Genomic DNA, 15927 nt, shown 5'->3' with positions numbered 1-15927 from the left:
TACTTTGGTCCATAGATTTTTGGTATCTTAACTTTTTGGATCTCTTCCACTAAAGGGACTGCCTGTTGAACGTTGTTAGGAATGTAAGTACTGAAGGCAAACTGCCTGGGTTTGAATTTTGTTCTGTCCCTTGCACCCTGCCTGGCTTCAAATCCTAGCTCTGCTTATTAAGTTCTTTTAAGGGGATGATCTTTGAGCAAATGTCTTAGCTTCTGCTTTCCCAAGTAAATGGACACAATAGTTGCTACTTTGTGAAAGATTCATGTAATTGACCAAGTAGCATCAGTGTTCAGTTTCAGTCATTGGTGATTCTGCAGTTGGACTGTGATGGGGTGTTGGGGTGGGGGTGGTGTGTGTGTGTAGCACTTAATTGCACGCAGAAAGGAAAAGATACTTTTGATGACCGGGAGGCAGCTTTTCTCTGCTTTTGTGTCAAAAGGGAGGAAGGGAGTTTGGAGAGGGAAACGAATTCTGTTCAGTACTAAGCTCTCTTCCTCAAAATCAGAGGTACATAGAATGTGTAATAACTTACAGAATTGCTAGACTTCAACAATCTGAATTTTTTTAAATTCATTTTTATTTTTTCAGGTTGAGACTGAGCTAAAGTTAATCTGTGGTGACATTCTGAATGTACTGGACAAACACCTTATTCCAGCAGCTAACACTGGCAAGTCCAAGGTTTTCTATTATGAAATGTAGGTTCTATACTAAAAATCAACAAGTGTACTTCAATAATTTTAAACACGCTCAGGAATAATTGGCTTTGTTTCTTTTTTTCTTAGCTATTTCCTATTATTTTCCTTATTAAATATAATGAAAAATCCCACAGAAATTAACTGAGGAGCCTCTAAATATCAACAAAATTATCACTTGATAGACTAGAATTAAACAAGCAAGTGGTTCCAAGAAATGGCACAAGTGTATTAATCATAAAATAAAATTTCTACATGAAACTTTCAGCCAGCACTGTGAAATGTGTGGCCGTTTAGGGGAGGGGAATGAGATAGGTCCCATGAAAGCAAAAGAATATAAATAGGCAAAGCAAAAGCTAATGCATTTTTTGTAATAGCCTGACCATCTTTTTATTCCAACATTGACTATCCTTCTAACATTAAACAATTATTTTTCAATAAAAGTTGGAAACCTACATAGAAGAAAGTCATGATTCTAAAAAGGCCAACTTTTAATCTTACATTTTCCTTTCTAGTATAGAACCTACATTTCCTAATAGAAAACCTTGGACTTGCCAGTGTCAGCTACTGGAATGAGGTGTTTGTCCAGTGCATCCAGCACGTCGCCACAGATTAACTGTAGCTCAGTCTCAACCTGAAAAAATAAAAATACATTTTTAAAAATCAGATTGTTTCAGTCTAGAAATTCTGTAAATTATTACACATTCTATCTACTTCTGATTTTGAAGAACAGAGCTTAGTATTAAAGAGAATTGGTTTCCCTCTCCAAACTCCCTTCTTCCCTTTTGACACAAAAGCAGAGAAAAGCTGCCTCTCGGTTATAAAAAGTATCTTTTCCTTTCCGCATGCAATTAAGTGCTGCACACACACACCACCCCCACCCCAACACCCCATCACAGTCCAACTGCAGAATCACCAACGACTGAAACTGAACACTGATGCTACTTGGTAAACACTGGTCAATTACGTGAATCTTTCACAAGGTGGCAACTATTGTGTCCATTTACTTGGGAAAGCAGAAGCTAAGACATTCGCTCAAAGGTCATCACCATAAAAGAACTTAATAAGCAGAGCTAGTATTTGAACCCAGGCAGGGTGCAAGGGACAGAACAAAATTCAAACCCAGGCAGTTTGCCTTCAGTATTCACATTCCTAACAACGTTCAACAGGCAGTTCCTTTAGTGGAAGAGATCCAAAACTCGTTAAGATACCAAAAATCTATGGACCAAAGTAACTATTGCCACTCATCTCTATTCATTTGTAATGCTGAAAATGTACAGCACCTCTAAACGCACATACCCAGCTTGCTTCCTTTCTTTTCTTTTCTTTTCTTTTTTTTTTTTTTGAGACTGAGTCTCACTTTGTCCCTCAGTCTGGAGTGCAGTGGTGCGATCTCGGCTCACTGCAACCTCCGCCTCCCGGATTCAAGCTATTCTGGTGCCTCAGCCTGCGGAGTAGCTGGTATTACGGGCACTTGCCATCACGCCTGGCTAATTTTTGTATTTTTCTTTCTTTCTTTTTTTTTTTTTTTTGAGACAGACTCTCGCTGGTCGCCCAGGCTGGAGTGCAGTGGCACAATCTCCGCCTACTGCAAGCTCCGCCTCCCGGGTTCATGCCATTCTCCTGCCTCAGCCTCCCGAGTAGCTGGGACTACAGGCGCCCGCAACCATCCCCGGCTAACTTTTTGTATTTTTAGTAGAGACGGGGTTTCACCGTGTTAGCCAGGATGGTCTCGATCTCCTGACCTCGTGATCCGCCCACCTTGGCCTCCCAAAGTGCTGGGATTACAGGCGTAAGCCACCGTGCCTAGCCCCTGATTTTTGTATTTTTCTTAGTAGAGACAGTTTCACCGTGTTGGCCAGGCTGGTTTCAAACTCCTGAACTCAGGTGATCCGGCCGCCTCAGCCTCCCAAAGTGCTAGGATTACAGGCGTGAGCCACCACGCCTGACCTTATCACAGTTTTTTTTTTTTTTTTTTAAGAGACGGAGTTGGCCGGGCGCGGTGGCTCACGCCTGTAATCCCAGCACTTTGGGAGGCGAGGCGGGTGGATCACGAGGTCAGGAGATCGAGACCATCCTGGCTAACACAGTGAAACCCCGTCTCTACTAAAAATACAAAAAATTAGCCGGGTGTGGTGGCGGGCGCCTGTAGTCCCAGCTACTCGGGAGGCTGAGGCAGGAGAATGGCGTGAACTAGAGAGGCGGAGCTTGCAGTGAGCCGAGATCACGCCACTGCACTCCAGCCGGGGCCACAGAGCAAGACTCCGTCTCAAAAAAAAAAAAAAAAAAAAAAAGAGACGGAGTCTCACTCTGTCTCCCCGGCTGAAGTGTGGTGGCGCGATCTTGGCTCACTGCAACCTCTGCCTCCTGGGTTCAAGCAATTCTTTTGCCTCAGCCTCCTGAGTAGCTGGACTACATGTGCATGCTGCCACGCGTGGCTAATTTTTTTTATATTTTAGTAGAGACGGGGTTTCACTGTGTTGCCCAGGCTGGTCTTGAACTCCTTAGCTCAGGCAATGCACCCGCCTCAGTCTCCCAAAGTGCTAGGATTATAGGCATGAGCCACTGCGCCTGGCCTATCACAACGTTTTAAAAGTGAAAAGTGATGTACATATAAATATTCCTTACATGTGTATCTACATTATTAAAAACCATAAACCAACTGAAGTATAAATGGGGGAACAGTTTAACACACATCAGTAAGACTGAAACTTGTTTATGCTAAGAGAGAAAACATAAAATGATGAGTGCTAGGAGAATCACTGTTAAAAACATGCCCATTGGCCCGGTGTGGTGGCTCTTGCCCTGTAATCCCAGCACTTTGGGAGGCCGAGGCAGGTGGATCACCTGAGTTCAAGTGATCAAGACCATCCTGGCCAACACGGTGAAACCACGTCTCTACTAAAAATAGAAAAATTAGCTGGGCATGGTGGTGGGGGCCTGTAGTCCCAGCTACTCAGGAGGCTGAGGCAGAAGAATCTCTCGAACCCAGGAGGTGGAGGTTGCAGTAAGGTGAGATGGTGCCACTGCACTCCAGCATGGGCAACAGAGAGACACTCCATCTCAAAAAGAAAAAAAAAAGAATTCTATTGCCCAGATTAACAAACTAATTTTGTGCCAACTGCCTTAATGAAGATAAAATAAATGAAATAAACTACTAAATTTAGTGCAAAGGAGCAGAGCAGACAATCTATTAATCTGGTAATTTTGTTAAGAATAATGATAGCTAATATTCATGGAGAGCTTGTTATGAGCCATGTCCTATCCTAAATATCCTACTTGTTTTAACTTCATCCTCGCAACAAATATATGAGATGGATTCTAAAACTCTCTTCACTTAGAAACAACTGGGGCCTAGAGAGGAGATTTCTCTGTGCCGTATGATGCTGTATGGTAGCATTTTGCCCCCAGTAGTTTCTTTCAAAATTGGGGTCAGTCCTCTCAAACCCCTTTGCTGCTTTATCAACTAAGTTTATACCCTCTTCTGAATCCTTTGTTGTCATTTCAACAATGTTTACAGCATCCTCACCAGTAGAATCCATCTCAAGAAACCACTTTCTTTGCTCGTCTGTTAAAATCAACTCCTCACCTGTTCGCGTTTTCTCATGAGCTTATTGCAATTCGGTCACATCTTCAGGCTGCACTTCTAATTCTAGTTTTCTTGCGAGTTCTGCTACATCTGCCGTTACTTTCTCCACTGAAGGCTTGAACCCCTCAAAGTCATCCAGGGTGGTTGGAATCAATTTCTTCCAAACTCCTGTTAATGTTGATATTCTGACCTCCTCATGAATGTTCTTAATGGTATCTAGAATGGTAACTCCTTTCCACAACGCTTTCCATTTACTTTGCACAGATCCATCAGAAGAATCACTATCTATGACAGCTTTAGCCTTACAAAATGTATTTCTTAACTAATAAGACTTGAAAGTCAAAATCACTCCTTGAACCACGGGCTTCACAATGCATGCTGTGTTGGCAGGCGTGAAAACATTCCTCTCCTTGTACATCTCCATCAGAGCTCTTGAGTAACCAGGTGTGTTGTCAAAAAGAAATAATATTTTGAAAGAATTCTTTTTTTTCTGAGCAGTAGGTCTCCACAGTGGGCTTCAAATATTCAGCAAATCATGCTGTAAACAGATGTCTTCCAGGCTTTGCTGTTAAGTGTACAGAGCACAGGCAGAGTAGATTGAACATAATTCTTAAGGGCTGTAGCATTTCTGGGATGGTAAACAAACAACGGCTTCAATTTAAAGTCACCAGCTATGTTAGCCCCTAAGAAGACAGTCAGCTGTCCTTTGAAGCTTTGAAGCCAGGCACTGACTTCTCGTTTCTAGGAGGAAAGTCTTAAATGGCATCTTCCACCGGAAGGTGGAGGTTGCAGTGAGCTGTGACTATGCCACTGCACTCCAGCCTGGGTGACAGAGACAGACCCTGTCTTAAAAAAAAAAAAAAAAAAAATACACATACACAACATTGATTAAGTTCACCCTCTTATATCACTGAGGTTGTAAACAATTACAATAGCAACATCAAAGATCGCTGATCGCTATAACAGATATGATAATAATGAAAACATCTAAAATACTGTTACCGAAATGGAACACAGAGACACAAAGTGAGCATATGCTGTTAGAAAAACAGCACCGCAAGACTTGCTTGACACAGGGTTGCCACCAACCTTCAGTTTGTAAAAAAATAATATCTACAAAGTGCAATAAAGCAAACACAATAAAATTTGGTAGGCCCGTACGTGAGATTTCTTTGTATTATTTCTTTTTGTTTTTCTTTGTAGAGATGGGGTCTCACTGTCACCCAGGCTGGAGTGCCGTGGCACCATCACAGCTCACTACATCTTTGAACTCCTGGGCTTCAAGGGATCCTCCCGCCTCAGCCTCCCAGGTAACTGGAATCACAGGCATAAGCCACCACACCCGGCCTCTCTGTATTATTTCTTACAACTGCATGCAAATCTATAATTAACTCAAAACAAAAAGTTAAACATTTATTAAGTGTTGACCAATGTACCAAATGACAATAACAAAAACCCAATTCCAACTTAGATTAAATATAAAGCTACATACTTTAAGTAGTATACAACTGTGAAGCAGCATTTTAAAAATCAGATAACCATGTAGAAATACATTTCTGTCTAAATAAACTCAAGGCATCAGACTAGAAAGAAATGTAAAATTACAAAGCCAAGCATTTCACACAAATCGTCAGAAAGCCAGCCAGGTACACTTCATCATTTCCACTATCTGCTTTCTATAAGATCTGAAGATATAATAGCATTTGTCTTGTGTCTGTTCTCAACCACAGAGGTCAGAACCAAACTAGCTAATAAACTAGTCTAACTACTATACTTTAGTTAGAAAATAAACTCATTATAATTTGTACTCAAAGACAATGTTCCTGAGGAATTGGAGTTGAGATGGACTCTAAGGAACATGTCATTACATATATTTCTTTATATGTCATTACATATAAAGAAAATTATTTGAAGTGGTTTGTGGCACACAGATAGAATCCTTGTTCTATGTAATGAGTGCTGGCTTAAAAGGTATGCTTTCTGGAAATGACATTTTGACCAATTTAAATCATATTTTACATGTAATAAAACTATTTTCTATTTACATGAATCAAATAGTCTCATAAAGCAAACACTTATGTCTCCATTTATTTCCCACTTTTTGCACAAAATTGGATTTTAATAGAATAGGTTTTCTTAAAAGGATAAATGCTCACTGAAATTGGTCATTTTATATATTTGAGACTGACAACATATCCTCATATTATGGTAATTTTATAGCAATATTGTCAACGAAAACAGTGTTTTCTGGATTCACTTGAAAATGAAACCAACCTAAAGAAAACAAAAATTATAATCCCAAAGATGCTACCCTATAGAGGAAAGGGTTTTTCTTCCCCTTAAGTCCCCTTATACATTAGTCGTCTTTCTTTTATTAAAAGTCTTAAAATATCCTCTAAAGCAGATTTCAAAATACAGCATTCCTGAGTCCTCAGGAGTCCTGCTCACAGAAGGGATCTTTAACTTACAGGAAGACAATGCTGACACTAGCTTAAGCACGCATTCAGCACACCACAGTTACAGTGAATCACACAGGAATTCCACACACATTCCCTACCCACTGTCAGCCTTAGTTTACATAGTGGCATCAACAGAGAAAAGCCAGTGGTTCCTAAACGTCTTCTCAAATTGCCCAGTCTCCAGGTCCTTGCTCATTTGGCTAAGACTGAATAAACAAACACCATTCATTAAAACGCATCCTGGCCAGTGTGGACACAACGACAGAGTGACTCCGTACCGATGGCATCATCTGGTTAAAATTAAATTTAAACTTATTTTCCTTTGGGGTATAAAATATATAATCACATGGAGTTATCCTTCATATGTAAGTACTTGATAACAGCCCTGCGGTGTTCTATAAAGTCATCTAGAGCCTGTAATTAAGAAACAAAATTCTGTTTGTCTCAAGACCAATGTAAACTAGCTGAAAACAATAAGCTACATTTCATCACCAGTTATCATGCTGAGGAATCACTAAAACCATATCTAAATAATTCTCTTTTTAAAAAATAACTCATTTCCCTTCACACACACACTGCAAATGACACACATTTCAAGAATAAACGTGATTTCAAGCATATATCTTAAAGCAATTTAAACCAACAAAATGTAAGAACTTGGCAAAATCACTTAGATAATATCTAATTAGAATCCTCTTTTAAAACAACAGGAAAGTAAGTAAATAATAACCAAATAAATAAGAAAGCAAGTAAATGAGAAAACAAATAAGCACGTATATAATTAATAAGTAAAAATTTAAAAATCAATCCCTTTGCAAGCTGCAATAATTAATGAGGTTGTCACTAACCAATCAGACAATTTACATCAAGCACTGTGGTGAGACAGTCTTTCAGTTAGTATAAGAGTAAACAGAAATGGCGAAAAACTAATTCTTCACAATACTAGGATTTAGTTAAATTTAATTCATTTTATAGGTGGGTAACTATTCATAGACCTTGAAGTTCTGAAATACAGAGTTAAAATAAGAGAAAGCTTTCTGGAATCAATAATATTCTAGTTATTGCTTAGTTGACTCATTGTGACATGCTTCCAACCTGGGCATCAAACAAGGATACACATCAAATCGGACTCAGTCTGGCTGGCTCCTTGCGCTCTGTAGCCGTGGTGGCAGCAGCAGCAGACGTCGGCGGCTGGGCTGCCAGGAGCAGTTCCACTGGGTTTCACTGTCCGAGACTTCCTTTGGGGCACTCCAGCAAACCAAGGTGGAGTATGAATGGAAACCTGATAAGCAAGGGCTTCAGCAAATCCTGCAGCTATTGAAGGAGTCCCAGTCCCCAGACACCACCATCCAGAGAACTGTGCAACAATTCTAGAAACTGGAACAACTTAATCAAGATCCAGACTTTAGCAACTACTTGATTTTTGTTCTTACAAAATTAAAATCTGAAGATGAACCCACAAGATCATTGTGTGGTCTCATCTTGAAGAATAATGTGAAAGCACACTTTCAGAACTTCCCAAATGGTGCAACAAACTTCATTAAAAGTGAATGTTTAAATAATATTGGTGACTCCTCTCTTCTGATTAGAGCCACTGCTGGTATTTTGATCACAACTATAGCCTCCAAGAGAGAATTGCAGAATTGGCCTGACCTCTTACCAAAACTCTGTAGCCTGTTGGATTCTGAAGATTACACCACCTGTGAGGGAGCATTTGGCACCCTTCAGAAGATTTGTGAAGATTCTGTTGAGATTTTAGATAGTGATGTTTTAGATTGTCCTCTCAACATCAGGATTCCCAAATTTTTACAGTTCTTCAAGCACAGTAGTCCAAAAATAAGGTCTCACGCTGTTGTATGTGTCAATCAATTTATCATCAGGACTCAAGCTCTGATGTTGCACATTGATTCTTTTGTTGAGAAATCTCTTTGCACTGGCTGATGAGCCAGAGGTATGGAAAAATGTGTGCCGAGCACTTGTGATGTTGTTCGAAGTTTGAGTGGATCGCCTGCTCCCTCATGTGCGTAATATAGTTGAGTAGATGCTACAGAGGACTCAAGATCAAGAAGAAAATGTGGCTTTAGAAGCCTGTGAATTTTGGCTAACTTTAGCTGAACAGCAAGTGTGCAAAGATGTATTCGTAAGGCATCTTCCCAGGTTGATTCCTGTGTTAGTGAATGGCATGAAGTACTCAGATATAGATATTATCCTACCTAAGGGTGATGTTGAAGAAGACGAAATGATTCCTGATAGTGAACAGGATATATGGCCACGTTTTCACCGATCAAGGACAGTGGCTCAGCAGCATGATGAAGATGGAATTGAAGAGGAAGATGATGATGATGATGATAATGAAATTGATGATGATGATACAATTTCTGACTGGAATCTAAGGAAATGTTCTGTTGCTGCCCTAGATGTTCTTGCAAACGTGCATCATGATGAACTGCTGCCATATATATTGCCCCTTTTGAAAGAATTACTTTTTCATCATGAATGGGTTGTTAAAGAATTAGCCATCTTGGGTTTAGGAACAGTTGCTGAAGGTTGCATGCAGGGCATGATTCCTTGCTTGCCTGAGCTTATTCCTCACCTTATTCAGTGCCTCTCTGATAAGAAGGCTCTTGTCCGTTCCATAACATGCTGGACTCTTAGCCGCTATGCACACTGGGTAGTCAGCCAGCCACCAGACACGTACCTGAAGTCATTAATGACAGAGTTGCTAAAACGCATCCTGGATAGCAACAAGAGAGTACCAGAAGCTGCCTGCAGTGCCTTTGCTACCCTAGAAGAGGAGGCTTGTACAGAACTTGTTGCTTACCTTGCTTATATACTTGATACCCTGGTCTTTGCATTTAGTAAATACCAGCATAAGAACCTGCTCATTCTTTACAATGCCAGAGGGACATTAGCAGATTCAGTAGGACATCATTTAAACAAACCAGAATATATTCAAATGCTAATGCCTCCACTGATCCAGAAACGGAACATGTTAAAGGATGAAGATAAAGATCTTTTCCCTTTACCTGAGTGTCCATTTTCAGCTACCACAGTGCTGCAGTCTGGCTTCCTTCCATACTGTGAACCTATGTGTCAGCATTGGGTAAACCTAGTACAGAAGACTCTTGCACAAGCCATGCTAAGCAATGCTCAACCAGATCAATATGAAGCTCCAGATAAAGATTTTATGATAGTGGCTCTTGATTTACTGAGTGGCCTGGCTGAAGGACTTGGAGGCAATATTGAACAACTGGTAGCCCGAAGTAACATCCTAACACTAACATATCAGTGCATGCAGGATAAAATGCTGGAAGTTCGACAGAGTTCTTTTGCCCTGTTAAGTGACCTCACAAAAGCTTGCTTTCAGCATATTAAGCCTTGTGTAGCTGATTTCATGCCAATATTGGGAACCAACCTAACTGCAGAATTCATTTCAGTCTGCAACAATGACACATGAGCAATTGGAGAAATCCCCATTCAAATGGGTATAGAGATGCAGCCTTATATCCCTATGGTGTTGCACCAGCTTGTAGAAATCATTAACAGACCCAACACACCAAAGACGTTGTTAAAGAATACAGCAGTAACAATTGGTTGTCTTGGTTATGTTTGTCCTCAAGAGGTGGCCCCCATGCTACAGCAGTTTACGAGACCCTGGTGCACCTCTCTGAGAAACATAAGAGACAATGAGAAAAGGATTCAACATTCCGTGGAATCTGCATCATGATCAGTGTGAATCCCAATGGCATAATCCAAGATTTTATATTTTTTTGTGATGCTGTTGCATCATGGATTAACCCAAAAGATTATCTCAGAGACATGTTCTGTAAGATCCTTCATGGATTTAAAAATCAAATTGGCAATGAAAATGGGAGGCATTTCTCTGACCAGTTTCCTCTTCCCTTAAAAGAGCATCTTGTAGCTTTTTATGGTGTTTAATGTAATACACTTAAGCTGCAGTCCCAAAATTAGGGGTCCTTCAGTCTTGGAGACTATGAGGGAGCCTCTGCACCCAGGGAAAATGCTACCCTTCATGGGGGGAAGGGTAAACCAGTAGGGAATACAGTATAATCTCAACCCTACTGGGAGGGGTGGGAGGGAAGTGTTGCCATCACTGTATTAAGTTGACGTTGGGAAACGTTTTAACATCTGGAGGCTTTGTGGGTGGAAATATGTCTCCAGTTACAACTCCACAGTGGATGTGAAGAGGGGGAAAAAAAAAGAAGAAAAAGAAAGAAAGTGTGGCCGGGCACAGTGGCTCATACCTGTAATCCTAGCACTTTGGGAGGCTAAGGCAGGTGGATCAGTTCAGGTCAGGAGTTTGAGACCAGCCTGACCAACATGGTGAAAAAAATACATCTCTATTAAAAAAATACACGCGCACACACACAAAATCTAGGCATGGTGGAGGGCACCTGTAATCCCAGCTACTTGGGAGGCTTAGGTGGGAGGATCACTTGAACCTGGGAGGTGAAGGTTACAGTGAGTTGATATCATGCCATGGCACTCCAGCCTGGGCAACAGAGCAAGACTCCTGTTTAAAAAAAAAAAAGAAAGAAAGAAAGAAAGAAAGGGATGGGGGGAATGCTTCATTAATGCAGTTGTTTAAATATATTGTGATTAATCCATACAACCAAACTCTAAAGATGTATCTTAAAGAACAAGGCACCTCTCTGTGTACTGAAATGTACTGTATGTACATTTGTACTGAAATATAAGCATAAGCAAGTATGTGCTGTCCACATACATATGTGGAAAGAGTCCGTAATGCATTAAGAGGAGAAAGCGTGCATTAAAGGAGGTATTTCCCATTTTGGAGGCAGGGAGGAAAATCTGGCATGCATGTGTGTGAGAGAGAGTGCATTAGAATATGCGCAGAAAACACATCTGCGAACGCATAGCGCAAATGCTTACTAATGGAGAGGAGGGGTGCTGGCCAGCTTCCACTCTGTCATGTGTTTCCATTGTGTTAGACTTACTGATAATGAGTTCACGTGACTTTTGTAATCCTAGAGAGGGGACAGCATGTGTGAAGGTCTGAAGCAATAGAATGCATTAGGGAAAATACTAAAATTGGCCCAAAAAGGAAAAAAGGATGGCAGGAAGAGATGAGAGTGGAGAGGAAGGCGGCAGGCAGATGGCCCAGGGTAGCCTACGCTCTGCCAAGGAGTGTGGGGTTCATCCCAGTGCAGCAGGCTTTCTTTGTCCTCACTGGCAGCTCCTCTCAGTCTATGAGGCTGCCTCCTTGTCTTCTGCCCACATCTGACTGTGGGAGCTTCTAATCTAATCCCTTAGGAGGCCATCAACTTTACTTAGGGCTGAAGAATGTCTCATTCACTCAATAAACATTTACAAGCCCCAGCACAGTGGCTCACGCCTGTAATCCTAGCACTTTGGAGGCCAAGGTGGGAAGATCACTTGGATCTAGGAGTTGGAGAGCAGCCGGGGCAACATAGCAAGACCCCATCTCTACAAAAAGTAAGAAATTAGTCAGGCCTGGTGCCACGCACCCGTGGTCCCAGCTACTTGGGAGGCTGAGGTGGGAGGATCGCTTGAGCCTGGGAAGTCAAGGTTTCAGTGAGCCGAGATCTTGCCACTGCACTCCAATTTGGGCAACAAGCAAGACCTTGTCAAAAAAAAAGAAGGAAGGAAAGAAGAAAGAAAGAAAGAGAGAGAGAAGGAAGGAAGGAAGGAAGGAAGGAAAGAAAGAAAGAAAGAAAGAGAAAGAAAGAAAGAGAGAAGGAAGGAAGGAAGGAAAGAAAGAAAGAGAAAGAAAGAGAAAGGAGAGGAGAGGAGAAAGAAAATATTCATAAAGAGAAACTGGAATCCCACAGGCTCAGTCCTGATGAGGGTGGTCCTGCTTCCTCATCTCTTCTCTGTCTACACTGTCTCCTGTGACACCATCCATGTTCTTGGCTGTGTAAAGCATCTTCATGTGCCCCTCCCACATCCTCTCTCCTGCTTGGTCTCCCTCTAAGCACAGACTTGGGAATATAACTGCCTCCTTGGCACTTTCATCTGATAGGCATCTCACATCAAAAACTCAACTCTGGCTTATAGCCACCCGCCAATCTGCTCCTGTTTTAATCTTCATCTCAGTAAACAGTGCTACCATCCACCCTGCTGCCCAGGCCAGACACCTAGGAGTCTTCTTTTTTTAATTAATTTATTTATTTGAGACAAAGTATTGCTCTGTCACCCAGGCTGGAGTGCAGTAGCACAATCTCATCTCACTGCAACCTCAGCCTCCTGGGTTCAAGCAATTCTCATGCCTCACCCTCTGGAGTAACTGGGATTATAGGCGTGTGCCACTACGCCTGGCTAATTTTTGAATTTTTAGTAGAGATGGGGTTTTGCCATGCTGGCCATGGCTGGTCTCAAATTCCTGGCCTCAAGAGATCTGCCCACCTCAGGCTCCCAAAGTGCTGGGATTACAGGTGTGAGCCACCACACCCAGCCTATTTTCACTCTCTTAATGATGTCTTTGGAAGTGCAAAAGTTTTGAATTTTGAAGAAGTCTAATTTATCAACTTTATTGTGATCTATCTATCTATAGAGCTATACATACAGACATTTCCTGATTTACGATGGTTCAACCTACAATTTTTGACTTTACTGTGGTATGAAAGCCATATACATGCAGCAGAAATCATGCCAAGTACCCATAAAACCATTCTGTTTTTCACTTTCAGTACAGTATTCCATAAATTATGTAAGATATTCACCACTTTATTATAAAATAAGCTTCGTGTTAGATGATGTTGCTCAACTGTAGGCTAATGTATGTGTTCTGAGCACGTGTAAAGTAGGCTAGGCTAAGCTATGATGTTTCATAGGTTGTGTATTAGATGCATTTTTAACCTGATATTTTCAGCCTACGACGGGATGTAACCCCATCATAAGTCAAGGAGCATCTGCATATAATGTTTTGTGTGTGCATATATTTTTAAAGTCTAGCTGACAGTATTTGGTAATGAATTAGATTTTGGGTAGAGAAGAATTAAGAATGATTCCAGTGGTTTTGGTCAAGCAAGTGTCTAAGATGGGGGAAGCCTACAGAAGCAGGAAGTTGGGGATGGGGGATCAGGAGCTCTGTTCTGGATGCACGGAGTTTGAGCTTGTCTGTTAGAAATCCACGCAGAGATGCTGAGAGGCAGGTGGAATCTGGAGTTCAGAGTCATTTCATAGATTAGGTGGCTGAGTGAGGTTGCAGAAGACCAACAGGGGTGAGAGGGTGGACTGAAAGGAGGAGAGAATCGAGGCCTGCCCAGGGCCTCTGCACTTAGAGGTTAGATAATGAGGTAAACCCAGCAGGAAGATGAGAAGGAGTGGCCAGTGAGGTGCAGTTAATCTTCCTGAACGTCAGTTTCCTTGTAATAACTAGGCAGCAGTCATGAACAGTACTTCCTTCATAGTGTGATGGTGAGGTTCCTGGAATGTGCGCTAAAAGTGCTTAGAGCAGCGCCTTGCATGTAGGAGCTGCTCAGCGCATGTTAGCTAAACATGAGAATCTTCTCTCTAAACCTTCTAAAGAATTGTCAGACCTTGCCTGATGGCCTTAGCTATCAGGAGAGAAAATCTACAGAGAAACTTGGAGCCCACCTCGGCCAGGTGGCCTGGGCACAGTAGGATGCCAGCTGCTCAAGGGGAGGACTGGGCACTGCACTGAGTCTGCTGCCCAGAGCCTGGCACCATTGGGATGGCTGAGGCACACTGCCAAGCCAGCAGATTTGTGCAACAGACTTGGCTCCCAAAAGGGAGGCCCAGAAGGCCCAGACACCCTCAGGAATAGGGCCTGGCTGAAGACTGTGATTAAGGAGGTGAGAGTTTCAAGTCTGGTAATTTTGCTAGTAAACAGAAATGTGACTTCATTTACATTCCTGAGCCTCGAAGCCTGGACTTAAAGATGAATCCCCAGTGGGTGAGGCTGGGTACCAGAAGTGGCTACATAATTTGCAGAGCCCACTGAACATGGAAATGTGGATCTTTTGGTCATGTGTCATGAGGGATGTCAAGGCAGTTATAGCAGAGCATTAAACCAAGTGTGGGGCCCTTAGCACCGGGGCCCTCTGTGACTGCACAGGTCGTAGGCCCATGCAGCTGGCCCTGTCTGGCCCTGCCTGGTTTCCATCCACAATGATGAAGGAGGACAGAGTCTGGAAGGTTGAAGAGGGAGGCACTAGACATTCGTGGGTGGAGAGACCGCTGTGGCTACAGTGTGGAGAATGGGTCACGGTGAGCAGGAGTGGTCAGAGCTGTTGGAGCTTTATGCTGAGATGGGATGAGGTCTGCCCAGATGGGTGGGGAGGGGACAGGAGAGGAGTGGGACCCTCTCTCTGGGGAGGTTGCCCTGCAGCTTCCTGTTTCTCCCTGTTTCCTGCTCATTGGGCCTTTTCTGCCTTCTCCTCAGGAATTCTCCTGGGACTGCCATTCTGGGATGTGCATATTCTTTTATTCCACTCCCTTTTGTAGAGATGGAAGCTCCCCCACTGGTGTGGGGCTGAGAGCAGATTCCCCCCCATCGACAGAAATGAAGACACCACAACCCCTCCCTCACGGCACCATTGCTATCCCTTCGGGAACTGTAGCTTGAGATGTCCTGTTGAGTCACTTCACATCAGCCTCTCATTGGCAACCTTTGAATGTCTATGACATTCAAAGACAGAAAAAGTAGGCCAGGTGCGGTGGCTCACGCCTGTAATCCCAGCCCTTTGGGAGGTCCAGGCGGGCAGATCACCTGAGATCAGGAGTTCGAGACCAGCCTGGCCAACATGGTGAAAACCCGTCTCTACTAAAAATACAAAAATAATTAGCCAGGCATGGTGGTGGGTGGCTGTAATCCCAGCTACTTGGGAGGCTGAGGCAAGAGAATCATTTGAATCCAGGAGGCATAGGTTGCAGTGAGCCGAGATCACGCCACTGCACTCCAGCCTTGGCAACACAGTGAAACCCCATCTCAGAAATAAATTAATAAAAGGGAGGTTCTCTAAAAAAATTCTTTATAAGTTGCATTATTCAATTCTGTCTTTGTGAAAATTAAATTAAATTTAAAAAGTTCTATTGTACTTCTTCTGTCTTTGGTTTGTTTTTTTGTTTGTTTGTTTGTTTTGTTTTGAGACGGAGTTTTGTTCTTGTTGCCAAGGCTGGAATGCAATGGCATCGTCTCAGCTCACTGCAACTTCCACCT

General features: G+C 42.4%; 1 protein-coding gene and 1 pseudogene across 1 annotated transcript; both read left to right on the top strand.

Annotated features, from left to right (window-relative positions):
* The first annotated feature begins 7823 nt into the window (after positions 1-7823).
* LOC749762 (transportin-1-like) lies at positions 7824-8681 on the top strand (annotated as a pseudogene).
* A 1-nt stretch (position 8682) lies between these two features.
* Positions 8683-15521, top strand: LOC129137605 (transportin-1-like). Its single transcript, XM_054670425.2, is given in 2 exon segments — positions 8683-10426; positions 10429-15521. Coding segments are annotated over 2 exon segments (1896 nt in total). The 5' UTR covers positions 8683-8781; the 3' UTR covers positions 10680-15521.
* The last annotated feature ends 406 nt before the right edge of the window (positions 15522-15927 follow it).

The sequence above is a fragment of the Pan troglodytes genome, chromosome 19 (assembly GCF_028858775.2).
Source record: "Pan troglodytes isolate AG18354 chromosome 19, NHGRI_mPanTro3-v2.0_pri, whole genome shotgun sequence".
Lineage (NCBI taxonomy): Eukaryota > Metazoa > Chordata > Mammalia > Primates > Hominidae > Pan > Pan troglodytes.
Note: the sequence above shows the minus strand (reverse complement) of the source record. Positions and strands in the feature narration are given on the sequence as shown.